Here is a 17,738-nt window from a genome sequence, read left to right as displayed (position 1 = left end):
TCAGTGCAAAAGTGCATATGCTCTCTGTGTTCATTGTAACCATGATTGGCATATTAGATTTACTGGTAAGTCCCTAGTAAAGTGCACTGTGTGTACCCAGGGCCTGAAAATCAAATGTTACTAGTGGTCCTGCCACGTTCGTTGTGCCAGTTTTAAACTGCCATGTTGACCTGGCACATACACCCCCTTACCAGGCCCAAACATTTCCTTTTATTATATGGGCAGGGTGCAGTGTATGTGAAAGGCAGGACATGTACTGGTGTGTTTTTCTTGTCCTGATAGTGAAATACTGCTAATGTCCTTTTTCATTAGTGCAAGGACTATCTCTCTCGTAGGTTATCATTGGAGCTGCCTTGCAACATCTTGCAAGTGTAGCCTTCAATTGGGAAGATAAAGAGATTTGGAGTTTGGGCTCCCTGATCTCAGGATTAAACATACATGTTCGAGGCATATGGGCTGCAGATGGTACATTTATGAATAGATCGCCATCTGGTGTTGGGCTCGGATAATTGCACTTGTTTTTCTTCTGGAGAAGTCTTTTGTAGTCACAAGACTGGTGACTCCTCCCTTGGGTGATAGTGCGCATGGGCATCGGCTCCATCCTTAGATTGTTTTTTTCCGCCATCGGGTTCGGATGAGGATCGAAGCGCTCCGGATCGACTTCGAGAAAGAAGTTATATTTCGGCGCGTATTCCCTTTCCAATTCGACGGTATTGTTTATCGAGCTTGAGTTCATTTCCATTCCGACGCGCTTCGAAGTCAACGACAAAAAATTTCCAACTCTACGTCGACGACGAGACCGGGAGGCCTATCTCGACGTAGTCCAGCCCGGAGTCCATGGAAAGGACTCCATTCAAAAAATGTCCAACGTGTGGTGCTAAATTCCCACACAAGGACCTACACGAGGTGTGCAACCTCTGTCTATCACCTGACCACGAATCCAGGGACTGTGAAGCCTGTGCGGCTTTCTCCTCCAAGTCGACGATTATAAACTGTCGAGCCCGAAGACACGAGATGTCGAGGATGGAGTCAGATGCAATCCCAGAACTGTTGAGGTCCAACACCCTGAGGAAGAAGAAGATGAGGACGGGTCGGGGTCGGAAGCGGACGAGTCTGAAGTCGAAGAAATCGACGTTCATCAAACCGTGAGTGACGACATCCCTTTACCAAAAAACCGACCCCGATTGGTGTCGACCCCGCCTTCGAGCCCGGTCAGACAACCGAAAAGAGTTTCCGACGCCCCGCCTTCGGGCTCGTCACCGAAACCGAAACACTCGGCCTCCCACTACATCGGAGCCGATAAACGGTCGACATCGACACCGAAGCTCCATACCAAAGAGAGCTCGCACTCGAAACATTCCACTTCGATATCGAAACATGCTTCGACGTCGAAGACTACCTCGACACCGAAAAAATCGGACTCGAGCAAAATCTCGGTGCCGAAAACGCAAAATACCGAGGTACAGAAACAAAGGCACCTTTCGGACCCGAAAACTTCGGTACCGATACAGGAGCAACAAACAGATCCAAAACAAAATACTTTGTTCATTGATCCACAGACTGGCATGGTGGTGACAAAACTACCTAAAAAGAGGAAGACTCAACCATCGGAGGACAAAGCTCCTCCTCCTAAGAAGAGAACAATGGGGACAAATACAACTCCTCCCCTTTCTCCACAACCTATGGACACACCGTCTTCTCCTCTTCCTCATACTCTGCCAGCTATTCCTACACCTTCTACACCACGCCCATCTACACCTCAAACAGATGTAGAACGTGACACAGGGGATGGGGACCTTCCTAGGGATGATAACAATACTATCCCAGAAGACACAGACCCATGAGAGGATTATGACGCAGTGTCTGATAATGATAATGACCCTGACCTGTATCCCTCAAAACCCTCTCCCCCTGATGATAATTCGGGTTTTGCACAATTAATTAATAGGGCAGCAAAATACCACAAGGTAGATTTACATACAGAACCTCAGATAGAAGATTTCCTTTTGGAAACACTACCTGCTGCACAATAATCCTCAGGGACCTTACCTATGCTTAAAGGTCTCCTCACTCATACATCAGACATATTCAGAGACCCAGTGAGGGCTAGGGTATCAAACCCAAGAATTGATAAAAAGTATAAGGCAGCCCCAAAAGACCCAGTATTTATTAAGGGGCAAATGCCTCTGGACTCGTTAGTAGTCTCAAACGCTCCTAAGAGGGCGAATTCACTAACAGCAGGAGAAGCTCCTCCTCCTACACGCAAACTAGGGGCATCTATGGCATTCTTAGGGAACATTCCCTAGATGACATATGCAAAGCAGCAACTTGGTCTACACCGCATACCTTCACAAAACACTACTGTGTTCACGTGCAGGCAACACAACAAGCAAGAGTGGGCCAGGCTGTATTAAAAACTTTATTCCAAACTGTTGCAACAGACACTGGTAACCACCGCTAGGGAGGTAACTGCTGTGTAATCTATTCATAAATGTACCATCTGCAGCCCATATGCCTCGAACGGAATATGCTACTTACCAGTATGCATCTGTTCTTGGCATAGAGGGCTGCAGAGTGGTACATGCCCTCCCGGCCTTCCCGGAAACCTGTGTCTGTTCCAACATTATCTTATTTAGATACACTTACATGGGCATCTCTTTCTGTATTCTATCATACTACTCCATCTAACCCTACTATGGCAAAACAATCTAAGGATGGAGCCGATGCCCATGTGCACTATCACCCAAGGGAGGAGTCACCAGTCTTGTGACTACAAAAGACTTCTCCAGAAGAAAAACAAGTGCAATCATCAGAGCCCAACACCAGATGGCGATCTATTTATAAATGTACCACTCTGCAGCCCTCTATGCCAAGAACAGATGCATACTGGTAAGTAGCATATTCCGTTTTAGTGAATATAGGTTTTTAATTGTGTGTGGACATTTTCTTACTTGACCATTCTGTATATCTGCCTGCCTGTGAAATCCACATCTTGTTTATACTGACAATTAGGCTGTTTGTGCATTCACTCTAGACAGTTACTCAAAGAGAGCTGACTGAGGTGCCCTGTCTTTGTTGAGGGCTTCAGTGCAGTGTTTCCTGTGGGCCCTACACTAGCTTCCCTCAGCTGCCTCGTTGCCTGTAGTTTTCCTCAGTGTTCCCTTTTCTACAAGCAGCAAGGATGAGCGCTGTGAATTGTTGGTGCCAATTTGAAATATTGTGGGAGGTCACCGCAGTACTGCCAGAAAGTGAGGCAGCGCCTCCTTGTGAGAGGATCATCACGCCGAAGTCCCTGACCGAGACTTCCGCCCGTGGCTGCCCTCTCCAACTGCAAGGTATTGTGAACACAGGCCTGCATGATCCCAGCCACTCGGGGGCACTCTTTCTGTGACCCCATATTCCCGAAGACTCACTTGTGATTTGGGATCCCTGGGTGTGGCTGCTCCGAATCTCCCCGTCCTCAGAAGCAGAAATGGCCTAAAGGTGTGAGGGATAAGCCTGAAGCAGTACCGTAAACTCCCGTAAAGGGTGTGCCCGCACTTTGTGTTCCGATCTGTAAGTCTGTGATGGCACATCACCTGCTGTTGAAACGCGCTAGTGCTGCTAGTGGAACTTACTGCACTACGTGGGACAAACTGATTTTTGTTACTTCGAACCCAAGTAGTTCCAACATGTTTCTTTTTCTCTTCTCACATTGACTTCCCAGATACTGTAATTGTTTTGTTAGAAGTGCACTAGCTTCAAGAGTCATCATCCATGCCGTGGGGAGTGTTTATGTAACCCTAAGTACAACTAAAGCATCTTGCTTGAAATAACTGACATCTATACTTATGTATGTTGGATTTTTGTCATTTTGGTCTTATTTGGTTTAGTTAAAAATAGGCTATTTTTCTAAACTGGTGTGGTGTTCATTTGTCGTGTTGTTATTGTGTGTGGTATGTACAAATGCTTTACACATTGCCTCTGAGATAATCGTGACTGCTCGTGCCAAAATATCAAGGGGGGGAACAGGGGTTATCTTATCTGTGTATTCCCTTTAGCCTGGCTAGAAGGTCCCTACTTGGACAGGGTGCAAGCCATTGCCAACTAGAGAATCCCATTTCTAATACTTAAATTATGTTTTTTACTACAGATATGCCTTTACCATTTATGCTTTTACAACGAAATTTGTTGTGAAGGCATCCGTGGTAAAGGTATACTCATTGCAAAAACGTTCGCTGTAAAGGCAGGTGTTGTAAAGATGTTGTTGTAACTTCTTTATTGCAAAGGCATCTCACTATTCAGCCTTCGTTATAAAGGCTCTTTACCCTCTGGGAGTAATGGCTTCATGGCTCTCCCATGCTGGAATGCAAGATTGCAAATGAGACATTAAAAATGTTTGGAGGAACTATAAGGAAACTGTCCAAGAAAAGTTGAAAATGATGGGCTTCAAACTGAAATACTCACTAACTGTAGACGACTTGTCAGTGAAGTGGTTTAAACAAGACAATTGTACCTAACATGATTGAAGAATATCCAACCATTCCTCTGAGAGAAAATCTTCCTACTATTGCATAAGCCATCATCAGCCCCAAACCGATCTAGTGTAATAATGTTTACTTGCGGATTGGCATCTGCCAAAACTCAGTACAAAGACATCAGTGGTGGTCTGGCTGTCCCCGATCTGGAGGGTTAATGCCTTCTTGTACAAAGTTAAGAATAATGGTCTGTGATACACCAGTATTTGAAAATGTCTTAGATATTGATGAACCACTGCCTCACGCTGTCCTGTTAAATACATGTCTTAGGCCAGGAGGCGCAAGAAGAAATTGGATGCTCTCTTTGCACAACAAACTGCCTCCATTTTGTCAGTCTCAGAAAGTCTGCCCTCGTAGGTCATATTCTTTGTAGCTAAGATACCTGGAAGAATATATCACTTTACAACGCATGCAATTACAACGCATGCTTTTACAACGCAGTCTTTACATCGCAACAACTATTACATTGCATGCTTTTAAAATGCATGCCATTACAACGCATTTTTAAATCTACCATTACAATGCATTCCAATGCAACGCATACCATTACAACCCTAATACTTTTAGGGCAACAGTAGGGTAAGTGTTGGATAGTGTAGGGGTAAAAATTTAGTATTCCCACTCCAGTGAGTGCAACAGTAGGGTAAGTGTTGGATAGTGTAGAGGGTAAAAATTACCAAGTGTTGGATAGTGTAGGGGTACAAATTACTATTCCCACTCCAGGGAGTGTAACATTAGGGAAAGTGTTGAATAGATTAGGGGTAAAAATTACTATTCCCATGTACCCCAAAACCCATACCCACCCGAATACAGAAAAAATCTCCATTACTTGCCTAATAATGCGTTGCAATGGAATGCGTTGTAATTGTAGGCTTTGTAATGGCATATGTTGTAGTGACATGCGTTATAATGGCATGCATTGTAATGGCACGCGATGTAAAGGCAGTTGCGTTGTAACAGTTGTGTTGTAAAGGTAGGTCGTTGTAATGACTGCGTTGTAATGGATGTTTATAGAGATTATATTTGAGGTGACGTTTGAAAAGGCACGTGCTATTGATGGTGTTGTACATGGGTGACCAGTTCTCATGGACTCCATTGTCACATTGGCGGAGCTCAGAACAAGAGATCTGCTAACTGCTCTGGTAATCGTATACGTTACAGATTGCATATCTCTTTGGAGGCTATATTTTCATGTTTTAAACCCCCCATCCCTATTTCTTCACTGAAGGTGTGTCTTAGTGATACTGATAATTGGAAGTGTTGGATGTTAAAAATTGTATGGTATGATAAACGAGAAAAGGATTATTGGCCAGCCAGGCCCAATGGAGTTGAGAAAGGGTACTGAAGCCTCACAGATGAACGTGGAAAACATGCAAGCAGATTAAGTGGATATTCCTGATTTAAACATGTAAATATAAGGTTTAAATGGTTACATCAAATTTAATTATTACCTATATAACTATCCAAGATAAACTCAGCACATATATCCCAAGTAATTTACATTGGATGCAGGGGTTCTGCATCTCGAATGTTCCTTTTACTCAAGAGTAGTTCTTTTGGGTACAAGTAAGATAAGGTAGAATACACAACCGGTGAAAAACTATAATTGATGCAGAAGACGGGCATCAAGTGTTTGTGAAGATTAAGTTTACTGCAATGCTAAATAGAAAGTATACCCTATTAAGATTCGGTCAAGATTGCGTTCTGTGTTATCACATATTAACATATAATCACATTTTTGCCTAGACCTCGCCAAGTGTTATCAGTAGATAAATATCACCTCATGTTACAAATAACACCCAGAAATATTACTTTGCCATCATTTAGTAAAAAAAACAATTCGCCCAGCATTCCGAAGCTTTCTGTGAAATATGCCCCCATGATTCAGTAATGTGTAGAACCTCTTTAAGCTGCAATAACCTTTTGTAATGTGTAGGACCCCCTTCAGTAGGAATCATTTTAGTAAACGTTTCTTTTAAGAATTCCCGATTCTCCCGCATCGCCTGTGATGTTTGAGGGCATTGGTTTATGCAGAAACCTCTGTAGGTCATGCTTGACCCTAGTCTATATAGCGATTATGGCAATATTTCAGCGTGCATACAGCAACATGTCACTTGCTTCCGAGTAAAGTACCTCAGAGTAGCATATAAAAATCATCTGAGCCCAATAAGCGGACCCATAGTTTTGATCTTAAATCACCTAATTTTAAAATACAGCCACTTGTTTTGCATCCTTCAGCCATCCTTGAAGGCTAAGCAGAAGATAAATAATGCCTCTGCCCTGGCTGCTTTTGAGGAGCTTCGCCTAATGCCACGTGAACTACCTCTAGCAGAATAAAATGTGGTTACATGTTCTCCATATTTGCATTGCGCACTGGTTATAAAGTGTCAACATCGTGAGAATCTTTGCTGAAAATTTGGGGTTTTCATGTAGACCTGTTAGAGGGGCAATCATCTTGTCACAGAAATTTCGTTTTTAGGTCAAGCCTGGGGAGCGCATTCGCTGGACAGCAATTGTGCTGCTAATGCGCTGCTCTTCGGCATGCTGTATTGGAGTAGGCACTTGAAGCGCCACCCACTCTCTGCCCATCTTAGTTATTGGCTTGTGTCATTGCCCTTCGTAAATGCTGGCTTCTGATTTGTACATAAGCTTGTTAGTCCCTCCTTAATGCCGCCTTGTCTTCATTTGTAACCTCCCATGAGGACTGGCCCTTTTACTTTGGTTGTTACACGGTCTGCTTTATAAGTTGGTGAGCACTATTTTCTTTATTGCTCTGCCCCTATTCCACCCATGACCTCGCAGCATCCGCTCACTTTATTTTATATGTAATGTATTTATTCAAATTACAGCGTGGACCGCTTCAACTATAGCAACCACTCTTATTTAATGTACGCGCAATCCGCGTTCACTTTAGCGTCCGTGCTTACTTAATTATTATTTCATTACAAGCAGCGCGCTTTCACTTTAGCAGACGTGCTATAGAACCTTTCGAAATTATTTTCTTTTTTTACACTTGGGGTGGAAGTGCCACATGTGCTTTTAATTTAATGTTGCCGGCGCTGGCGCTGCTTTGTTTAGACGCTGCTCACTGTAACCTGAATATGCGGGCAGCGCCTAAAAAAGGAAGCGTGCCCACCATTAAAGTGGTCTCGTATTCGCGAAAGTTTGAGCAATTGGCATTAAAAATACTAATGCCTTTTACATATGTGTTCCTTTTAACAACACATAAATAAAAGGCATTGTCATTTACAGTGCCCATAGCTTAAACGCACGCATATGCAAGATCTATTGCAGTGAAAATGCTTGTTAGTTTTGACAGCAGTAGGTTATTGCCAGTGCTGATGCATACCTGCCCAGTACTGTAGTGAAGGTGATCTGTTTTGTCCACGTCTTAAGAGCATTTCTTCGGTTGTGCCAGAGGCAAGTGAATGAAAAAAGACAATTTGTTATCATTTTGCTATTTTATTGACATCTCAGATCGTAAATTTACTTTTCTTTCTTCGCAGCTAAAGTCAGCTTTTGCCAGATCTCATGAAACACCAAATAAGCAAATAATCATAATAAAGAGAGCGAGGGAGGCTTTGCTTCTGATTCTTTGTTGATATTCTTCTTCATAGCAAAACCAAAGGGGATGATGGACGGAGTGTTGAACTTTGCAAGCACTCACCCCCAGTCAACTGATCTGTGTTTAATCCATCATCATTCTTTAGCTCACTCCGCCACCCCAGTTCAGACATAGTCATATGCAAATCAGTCTGACCCTGTGCCTCGTGGGAACAGTCCAGCCAGAACTGCCAAGCCATGTCTTCCCTGGACCGGAAACAAGCATCCTGGGACCGGTTTCTGGCTAATCAGCTGTCATCAGCCAGGCTAGCTTGAATCCAGTGGCAAAGTGAGAAAGGGACCCACATCTGGGCATACCCTCCCAATTTAGGGCGAACAAAGCAAAACCAAAGGAGATGATGGGGGGAGTGTTGAACATTGCAAGCACTCACCCCCAGTCAACTGATCTGGGTTGAATCCATCATCATTCTTTAGCTCACTCCGCCACCCCAGTTCAGACATGGCCATATCCAAATCAGTCTGACCCTGTGCCTCATGGGAACAGTCCAGCCCGACTGCCCCGGGCCCTATCCATTGGGGACCGTGGAGGGACCCCAATTCCCCCACGGTCCCGCCGGCTCCCCGTCTCCTGTGGGTCCTAGCATTGCTTTTCCACTAGGGGAGCTGCTGACATGCAGCTGCCCATATGGAAAAGCAATTCTGCTTTGCTTCATTGAAGCGAGAGCAGGTTTCCCGCCCTGTCATTGCAATCAGCAGTGTCCCGGGGTGGGCACCATGGGACACTGTAGGAGCCGGCCCTGGGGGGGTGGCGGTCCTCGGGGCCATCGAAGGCTCCAGAAGGGGGGGCCACTTGGCCCCCATCCCAACAATTGCAAAGCCCCGGGGAGGTGGTGGTGGCCGGGGGGCCGCTACGGACCCCCAAATTTGAATATTAGTGCCCCAGGGAGGTAGCGGTCCCTGGGGTGTGTGGGGGGCTCAAGCCCCCACACAGGTGTTATTTAAAAAATAAAAGCCCCGGGAGGTGGCGGTCCCCGGGGCAGCGGGTGGGCACACTGCCTCCGCAAATGTATTAATGAAAGCCCCGGGGTGGCGGTCCCCGGGGCTGCCGGAGCCTCCCTGGGCCCCCGCTATTACATTTTGACAGGCCCCCGGGATTTGGCCCACCCAGGGGCTAAATAATAACGAAGCGCGGGAGCCCGCACTTCTTTTTTTTTTTTCTAGCCGAAATTTGCGCTGGGTGCACGAATCTCGCCGATTTCTTTTTTTTTTTTTTTTAAATGTTAATGCTTTTTTCGGCCCTGGAGGTCCCTGTGGGACCCCTGAGCAGGCCTAGGGGGTCAGGGTGTTTCTACCTTGCCTCCTTTTCATTTTTTTCACCATTGTTTCCCTGTTTTCTTGTGCCTCTGTTACTGAGGCACAAGATGGCTGCCAACACTTCCTGGTTTGGAGTGTTGACAGCCAATAAGAATAAAGCTTGTGGTTGGGAGGGTCCGTGGATCCTCCGTGCCTCTAAATATCTAAACTTTTATTTTTTGATTTTCTCAGCAACTACTGAATGGATTTACACCATTTTAAATTTGGTGTAATTCCGTTCAGCAGTTTCGGCTATAACAGTATCTAACGTTTCCTATGGGAAATTGATTTTCCGACCTCTATTTTTTAAATTTCCCAGGAACTACTGAACAGATTTACGCCATTTAAAAAAAAAAGGTCTCTTTCTGAACCAAGGACTACCTTTTTGCCAAATTTGGTGTAATTCTGTTCAGCAGTTCGGGCTGTAGCCGTCTCTAAAGTTTCCTATAGAAATTAACAAGGAGAAAACACGTTTTGGAACCCCCCTTTTTTCTCGGCTCCCGCTTGCCGAATCACCCTAAAACTTTCAAGATAGGAGCTGACTGGAGCGCCCCACTAGTTTTGAAAATGTTGCGATGATTCGTCAACTGGCGCCAAAGCAATTGGGAAAAGAAAAAATGCTTTTTGAATAGAAACAAGGTCCTAACTATAACTACCTAGTGGCGACCGCCAGTAGGTAATATATATTACACTACCACCCTTATCCTACCCTTATTTTATTGAACTGCGCCTACTTGCTGTTGCACAATTTTATCCAAGAGTACAGTCCATAGTTTCAAGGTTGTGGATCTTAAAACATGCCCAAATTCAAAAGGGCATTTTTGAGGCTGCTGTGTAAGCCACCAAACAATATTTCATGTTGCAGTCTCCCCACGAAATTAGGTGTAGAACTTCTAGCACTTGAAAGAAAGAAAATGTCCCTTCCAATCAGATTGAGTATTTTGAACTTAAACGTTACACACCTACGCATAGTGTTAAATGAAGCATTCATTATTTTATTGTTTCCATGATCCAAATATTGTCTCCGCTTTTGAGGTTTGAATGAACTCAGAGAATTACGTGAACTTTAGTGTAATTGTATACATAGTCAAGGTGTTTCAGTGCACAAGAACATTCAGTAGTATGGTCTGAATCCTAATCCACCCCAATGAAATTCATAAAGGAAGCCGTCTGTACATCTGAAAGCAACCTCCCAAATTTTTATATGATAAAACCTGGTTGGCACACAGCTGGCCTTACGAGGAAATCAGCGTCCGATGGAAACAGCACCTGTTTTATCAAATTCCTCTGTGTGTACATCGGAGTTTAAAAAAAATATTCGAAGAACGAACATTTCCAGTCTAATATTTTGTCTTTTTTGTGATTGGAGTAGTGTGTCGAGTAATTGCGTTAATCTTTTTAATTTCTTTGTTATAGAGAGAAGAAGAACCTGGAATGCTTGCTAAAGGTAAATATCCCACCCTCTTAAGAGACGACACAGTTTGTTTTGATATGTGTGGGGTTTTCCATTGTCTGTTCAGTTAGTCATTACGTTTTTCTGAAATGATAATTAGTGCGCATTGAAACCCGCATTATGAGTTGTGTTTTTTCACTCAGGCACATAACCCCGGGTGAAATTCTGCAGCTCGCATTTCTGAGTCTCTGTAGGCCCGAATGATTAGGGTCCGTAATTTTGGCCGTCTGTCCGTTGTCCGTGAAGGATTCTTTAACGGACGCCATTTGTCAGTAATTTTAACCAGGCACAGCTTCCACCCACCTCCCTTCTTGACACCGATGCTGTTCCAAAGCTCAGATACCCAGCAACATTGGAGAGGCACAGCGGATGCAACCCTCACATCTTCAGCCCTTGATGAGCTGTTAAGAGGTGCTTGAAGGTGACAGAGGGGGGCTGCAGCTTCAGGAGCAGGGGCATCTATTCAGATGCAAACAGCCCTGAATGCGTCATGTCTCTGCAATTTAGAGGGGGCCTCACACATTCCATTTCTACCCAGGGCCCCAAACATCCTAGACTTGGGCAGATTACACAGAGGCAGCACGTGGTTCATTAATTACTGTCACTAAATTGTAAGCAAATCTCGGTTCTTCAAACATGCAGTCTATAATGTAATAAAATTAAGAAATGGCACAATCACACCCACACTGATTAACAAAGTATGGAGGACAATCAGTTAAACCAGTTCTCTTAGAGTATCTCCTGTAAGTACTGTACATCAAAGTGGGGGATGGCATTTTGGACAGAGAGCCTGTCATCTCCTTGTCTTGTGCAGGAGGGGGTGAGGAGCCCAAAATGATACTAGAATACTGCATGCCCACCCCTTTGTCCACCCTGGTGGATCCTGTTCCCCCTCCTGTGATGGCTCCTGCCCCCCCTCCCCTCCACCTGTAATGGCTCTTGTCCCCCCCTGTGAATGCTTCTGTCCCCCCACTGTGGTGGATCCTGTCCCCCTTCCCCGCCCCTGCCTGTGATGGCTCCTGTCCCCCGTGTGGTGGATCCTGTCTCCGCCTTGGGTGGCTTCTCTCCCAGTCCTGGAACGGCTCCTGCAGCGAGGGTGAAGTTCCTGATGGGCCTCTTCTCAAAAGGGCTCAGCTCAAATTAATATGGAAAGGTGGGCGAGTAAGTAAGTGAAGGGATGGGTGGATGGCTGGATGAATTAGTGAAAGGGTGAATGGATGAATGAAAGATTGAATAAATGGATAATGAGAGGATTGATGGATTGATGAGTGAGGGGAAGGATGGATGAGAGAAAATGTAAATAGCTGGATGGAAGGGTAGCTGGATGATGGATGAGGAGAACGATGGATGAGGGGAAGGATGGATGGATGAGTGGAAGGATGGATGGATGAGGGGAAGGATGGATGGATGGATGAAAGGAAGGATAGATGAGGGGATGGATGGATGAGGGGAAGGATGGATGAGGGGAAGGACGGATGGATGGATGGAGGGGAAGGATGGATGGATGAGGGGAAGGAAGGATGAACGGATGAGGGGAAGGATGGATGAGGGGAATGATGGATGGATGAGGGGATGGATGGAGGGGAAGGATGGATGGATAGATGGGTGAGGGGAAGGATGGATGATGGATGAAAGGAAGGATGGATACGGGGAAGGATGGATGGATGAGGGGAAGGATGGATGGATGAGTGGAAGGAAGGATGGATGAGGGGATGGATGGAGGGGATGGATGGATGGATGTTGGGTGGGTGGATGGGTGAAAGGATGGATGGATAATGAGGGGAAGGATGGATGGATGATGAGGGGATGGATGGATGATGAGGGGGTGGGTGAAAGGATGGATGGATGGATGATGAGGGGGTGGGTGAAAGGATGGATGATGAGGGGAAGGATGGATGGATGATGAGGGGAAGGATGGCTGGATGGATGATGAGGGGTGGGTGAAAGGATGGATGATGAGGAGAAGGGTGGATGGATGGATGGATGGATGATGAGGGGGTGGGTGAAAGGATGGATGATGAGGGGAAGGATGGATGGATGATGAGGAGATGGATGGATGATGAGGGGGTGGATGGATGATGAGGGGGTGGGTGAAAGGATGGATGGATGATGAGGGGGTGGGTGAAAGGATGGATGATGAGGGGAAGGATGGATGGATGATGAGGGGGTGGGTGAAAGGATGGATGGATGGATGATGAAGGGGTGGGTGAAAGGATGGATGATGAGGGGAAGGATGGATGGGTGGATGATGAGGGGGTGGGTGAAAGGATGGATGGATGAATGGTGAGGGGAAGGATGGATGGATGGATGATGAGGGGAAGGATGGATGATGAGTGGGTGGGTGAAAGGATGGATGGATGGAGAGTGGGTGAAAGGATGGATGAGTGGGTGGATGGTGGGTGGGTGAAAGGATGGATGAGTGGATTGGATGGTGGGTGGGTGGGTGAAAGGATGGATGAGTGGGTGGGTGGATGGTTGGGTGGATGAGTGAAATGATGGATGGATTGATAAGTGCAAGGGTGAATGAATGTACGTATGAGTGAAAGGGTGGATGTAAGGATGGATGAGTGAGTGAAAGGGAGGGTAGATGGACAAAAGGATGAATAGATGTGTGAAGGAGTGAAATGATAGATGGATGAGTGATAGGGTCAATGGATGGATTCATGAGTGGATGAGTAGATGGATGGATGGGTGGGTGGGTGGATGGATGGATGGGTGGAAGGAAGGATGGTTAAGTGAAAGGGTCGATGGAGAGAGAAAGGGAGGATGGATGGATGACTAAAGGAGTGGATGGGTGGAAGGATTAGTAAGTGAAAGGATGGCTGGATTGGTGAAAGGGTAAATGGTTGGATGGATGGATGGGATGAAGAGTGGATGGATAAGTGTACAGATGGATAGGGTGAAAGAGTGGATGGATGGATGGATAATGGATGGATGGATGAGTGAAAGGATGGATGAAGGGATGGATGAGTGAAATGATAGATGGAAGGATACATGATGGATAGGTTTGCAAATGGTTGAATATGTTTGGAAATGGCTGGGCTTAATTATTTACTATTGCGCGACCTCTGATGTGTCTGTAAAACGTACCTACTGTCCTGAAGTTTTGTCCTGAATTTTGACCTCCTGTCCTGAATTTGTGTCCTGAATTTTGACCCTTTGTCCTGAATTTCTACACTCACCGTCCTGAATTTGCACCAATGCCAGTTGGTCACCCTACGAATGATTGAGTCTACGAACTCTGCGCCTGATAGTTTGAAAGTCTGTACTGGGCAGATCGTCGAGGGACTGAGGGCCGCATCACAGGCCAGCCTCCCTCGGACCCCCGGGACACTAAAGGGGTAGCTCACAATTCTCCTACCGGACAGGCGCAAGCCTACCCTGCAGCCCTGCGTTCCACCTCAGTCCTTCAACCCCCACCCGCCCACCCTCTGACACAATAAGTAAATTTATTTATTTGCATATTAATTAAAACCATTGCATACAGCTGACAGTAGTACCGATTGTACAATAACAAACACACTCAATTTTGATAATAAAAGACCCGTAAAGCATACTAATTTCATTTATAGATAAAATAACCGATTACAAATTTGGGCTGTTGGACATCTTGTGTGCGGGTCCATTGCTGTCCTTATAAGGCTCGTTTCTTATTTAGCTCCTTATGAGCCCATCCTCTTGTGCAACTGAACATTTTTGTGTGTTATAAACTTGGGACAAAGGGTACCTCCTTGAACTGTGAGGTACTTCTTTTTTATCCCTTTGTTTCGGGTTATAAAGTGCATGTGCTTTGTGTCCCTAAAATGTCAACTAACCGTGGCCTTTACCTGTCCCGATGCCACTGAGATTCTTCAATATTGGTTTTAAGAATTTTGTTCTCTAGCAAGCTAAGGAGATGGAGGTTCCACTTAGCTAGCTGGTTACTGTTTTTCTGCAGGTTTAAATATAAAGTTTCTGGAAAGCTGATGTCAATAACCGATTCCTTTGGGCCTTGACCTCCGGGCATAGACAAAGAATGTGTACGATTGTCTCTCTTTAATATCCATATAGGCGACAACTTGAGCTTTGCGACAGGCCCTTCCAGGTTGGGATAAAGTCTTTGGTGTCTATTAGGCCTGGGCTGTAAAATCCGTTCCGCTCGCGGAATTTGGGTAATTTTGTGTTCCCCGGACAACGCAGAATTGCCAAAAATTCTACGGCTTAGCGGGTTTTTTGCTTGTTCGCGCTCTCAAAATGCGTGTTCGATAGATATTTCTCCCCGAGCACGCAAACAGAATTCGCGAACAGGAAAACAGCATCGCAAACGGGCTGAACAAGCAATTCCGCGTGTTCGCCGAACTTTTGCGTGCTCGCGGAGATTTTTTACCGTTTTGCGGAGCTTTGCGTTGCGCGACTACGCAAATTCCACCCACCCCTAATGTCTATATGCCCAAAGTGGTATAGCATGAATTGGTGTTTGAAGGCCAGTGAGAAGTGAGCTAACATGTACTCCTGGGGTGTCAGTCATTTATGGGAATTGATTACTGTCCAGGTATGCCGGCTATTTGCAAAGTGATTCTTATCATTTAAATGAAACCGAAATCTGGTTGAAGAGTTAGGTACGTGACAAAAGGCTACTTTTTTCATGCTACTGTTCCATGTCTCTCAGATACCTAGTTCATCTATTGTTTGTCCAAGGTATTCCCCCAAGATAGTTTTCGTTTGTTCCTCAGTTCCTCTATTTCCATGCAACATTGGTTTACACTTTCAGTCTCCTCAGAGCAGGTGGAAAAGGCTAGCCTTTTTATCTCTGAAAATATGGAAAATCTGACTTGAAAAATACTTGATATTACTGGGTCCGAGCAGTTTTTCCGCATTCTAGGGAAAACCTTGTAATCTTTATAATTTGGTGCTGGGATACCAGCCAGAATTGCAAATTCTCGCCTTCTAGTATCCATACTAAATTCCGCATTATCTTAATGAGGGCGTTAGTGGCCTTCAGAGAATCAGCTAGGATATTTAGATGATTGCGATGGAAGACTACTATGATGCTGCAGCACACCCTTTGGCCCTCATTTGAAGGCCAGTGTTCCTAACCTGTTAAAGTTCCCCAGTGCAGAAGTACAGGTACTGCATTCACAAGGTGATACCATCTGGATGCATGGTGTCTTGATGCCATAAATCGAGGAAGTCACCTTTCATGTGTTGTTTTTTTAGGTTTGGCCTTTGAGGCCGCTTTAGATATCTCAACCGACTATTGTTTTTCCAAAAAGTGCATACATAATATGCAAACTTAGATAGACTTTTGTTGATAGGGGGGCCATCCAATGGTCTGTTAAATTGTCATTCACATTTTACTTCCACACGCCACATCATTTAGCAATGGGCCATCCCACTTTTTCCCATAAGCTCAGTTCACTTGGAGTGAAGCCTGTGCACATTATTCACATCTGTCCAAATAATTCCTTTCTTGTTACTGACAAAACTGCTTTGAAGTGTGCATTTTTGTTTTGCTTTTAGTATATTATCTTAAAATACCAACGAGTTCTTAAGCCTGCAACTAGGGTACCAAGTTAGATTGTGACCCATTTTCATTCTCCATTTTAAAGTTATGAAGTGTAACATTGCCTGTGATTTGAGTGTTTGGTTGTGTAGTGATTTATTCTTGTTTCCTTCCCAAATCATGATAATAAAATGTACTCTACAACTGAAAGGTTTGGTATTTAAAAAAGCATCACTATTGAAACGACCGCGTCAGTGAATGTTTTTTAATGTAAACTTTTTAATGCAAAAATGTGACAGCCACGTTTTGGTTTTATTTGTTTTCTTTTTCAGGCATGCTTGCGATAAAAAATAATTCAATTGCACTACTTGCCAAGGCCAGACCTATCTGCTTTGCCAATGCTTATTTTGTACTTGTGGCAAGGGTGAGACAGTTATGTAGATCATTGCTTGGCACGTCTCTCTACCCCTGCAATTTCCTCTATGTTGCCTCTATTGTGTGACATCTTTTCTGCCTCCTCTGGGGCGGATCAGTTTCTATCTTCAGACAGCAGATTTTTTTCTGTGTGTGGTTTATTATTCATGCAGTTTAAGCATTCTCCGGAAGAATATCTGATGTGATATGGTAATTCGTGGAGGCATTGCAAAGGAGTCCAGTGCACGTACTGTCAATACTGGCGAGAGAAACGCACGTAGCCATAACGCCATATGTATATTCTTCCCTGTAGTATAATTTGTTTTTCCCCAAGTAGCGAGCTTGCATACAAATGGTGGAAATGAGATATAATTTGCTTCATAATGTGCAGAAGTGCAAGAATGCACTCTCTTTAGATCCGCATGATGTGTATTTGTCAGATAACCACATCCCTTGAAAGCAAAACCTCTCTAGAGGGTGGGTGGTTGTCATTCACATCTCATTTGGGTTTAGAAACCGCATTGTACACAAGACCATTAGTGCTAGACCAACTTTATTTATTTCTTATTATTTATTGCATTTCTATGGCGCAACAGCTACCCTGAGGGTTTCCCGGCGCCCTGGATCAGCATTTCATGTAGACGTCTCACAGCCGATTTTAGGTCAAATAGCCAAGCTTTCACTCCCTTGCGGAATCAAAGGTAGCAGGGCTCAAGTCTTAAATGGATAGGGAGTGAGTTCCATAGTACCGGTGCTAGGTAAGAGAAGGAGCGCCCTCCTTGTCGAGCTCTCTTTACCCTGGGCACGATGAATTTAGCTTTCCCTGCTGAGCGTAGATTTCGCGAGGGAAGGTAATTTCTAACCATTTTGCATAGATATTTAGGGGCTATGCCTGCGTTTATTCTGTGCATATAGCACAAATCTTTAAACTTTACTCTGCTGGAGATCCTCAACC

At 44.8% G+C, this 17,738-nt stretch overlaps 1 protein-coding gene across 1 annotated transcript in view; it reads left to right on the top strand.

Annotated features, from left to right (window-relative positions):
- The window catches only part of CEP162 (centrosomal protein 162), a 977,479-nt gene that overhangs the window by 244,067 nt on the left and 715,674 nt on the right, over window positions 1–17,738 (top strand). The window contains exon 8 of the mRNA XM_078648156.1: window positions 10,851–10,881. Within this exon, the coding sequence (XP_078504282.1) occupies window positions 10,851–10,881 (31 nt within the window). The remainder of the gene's footprint in view (window positions 1–10,850; window positions 10,882–17,738) is intronic.

The sequence above is a fragment of the Lissotriton helveticus genome, chromosome 6, assembly GCF_964261635.1.
Source record: "Lissotriton helveticus chromosome 6, aLisHel1.1, whole genome shotgun sequence".
Lineage (NCBI taxonomy): Eukaryota > Metazoa > Chordata > Amphibia > Caudata > Salamandridae > Lissotriton > Lissotriton helveticus.
The sequence above is the reverse complement of the archived record's forward strand: the minus strand, read 5'-3'. Positions and strand labels throughout refer to the sequence as shown.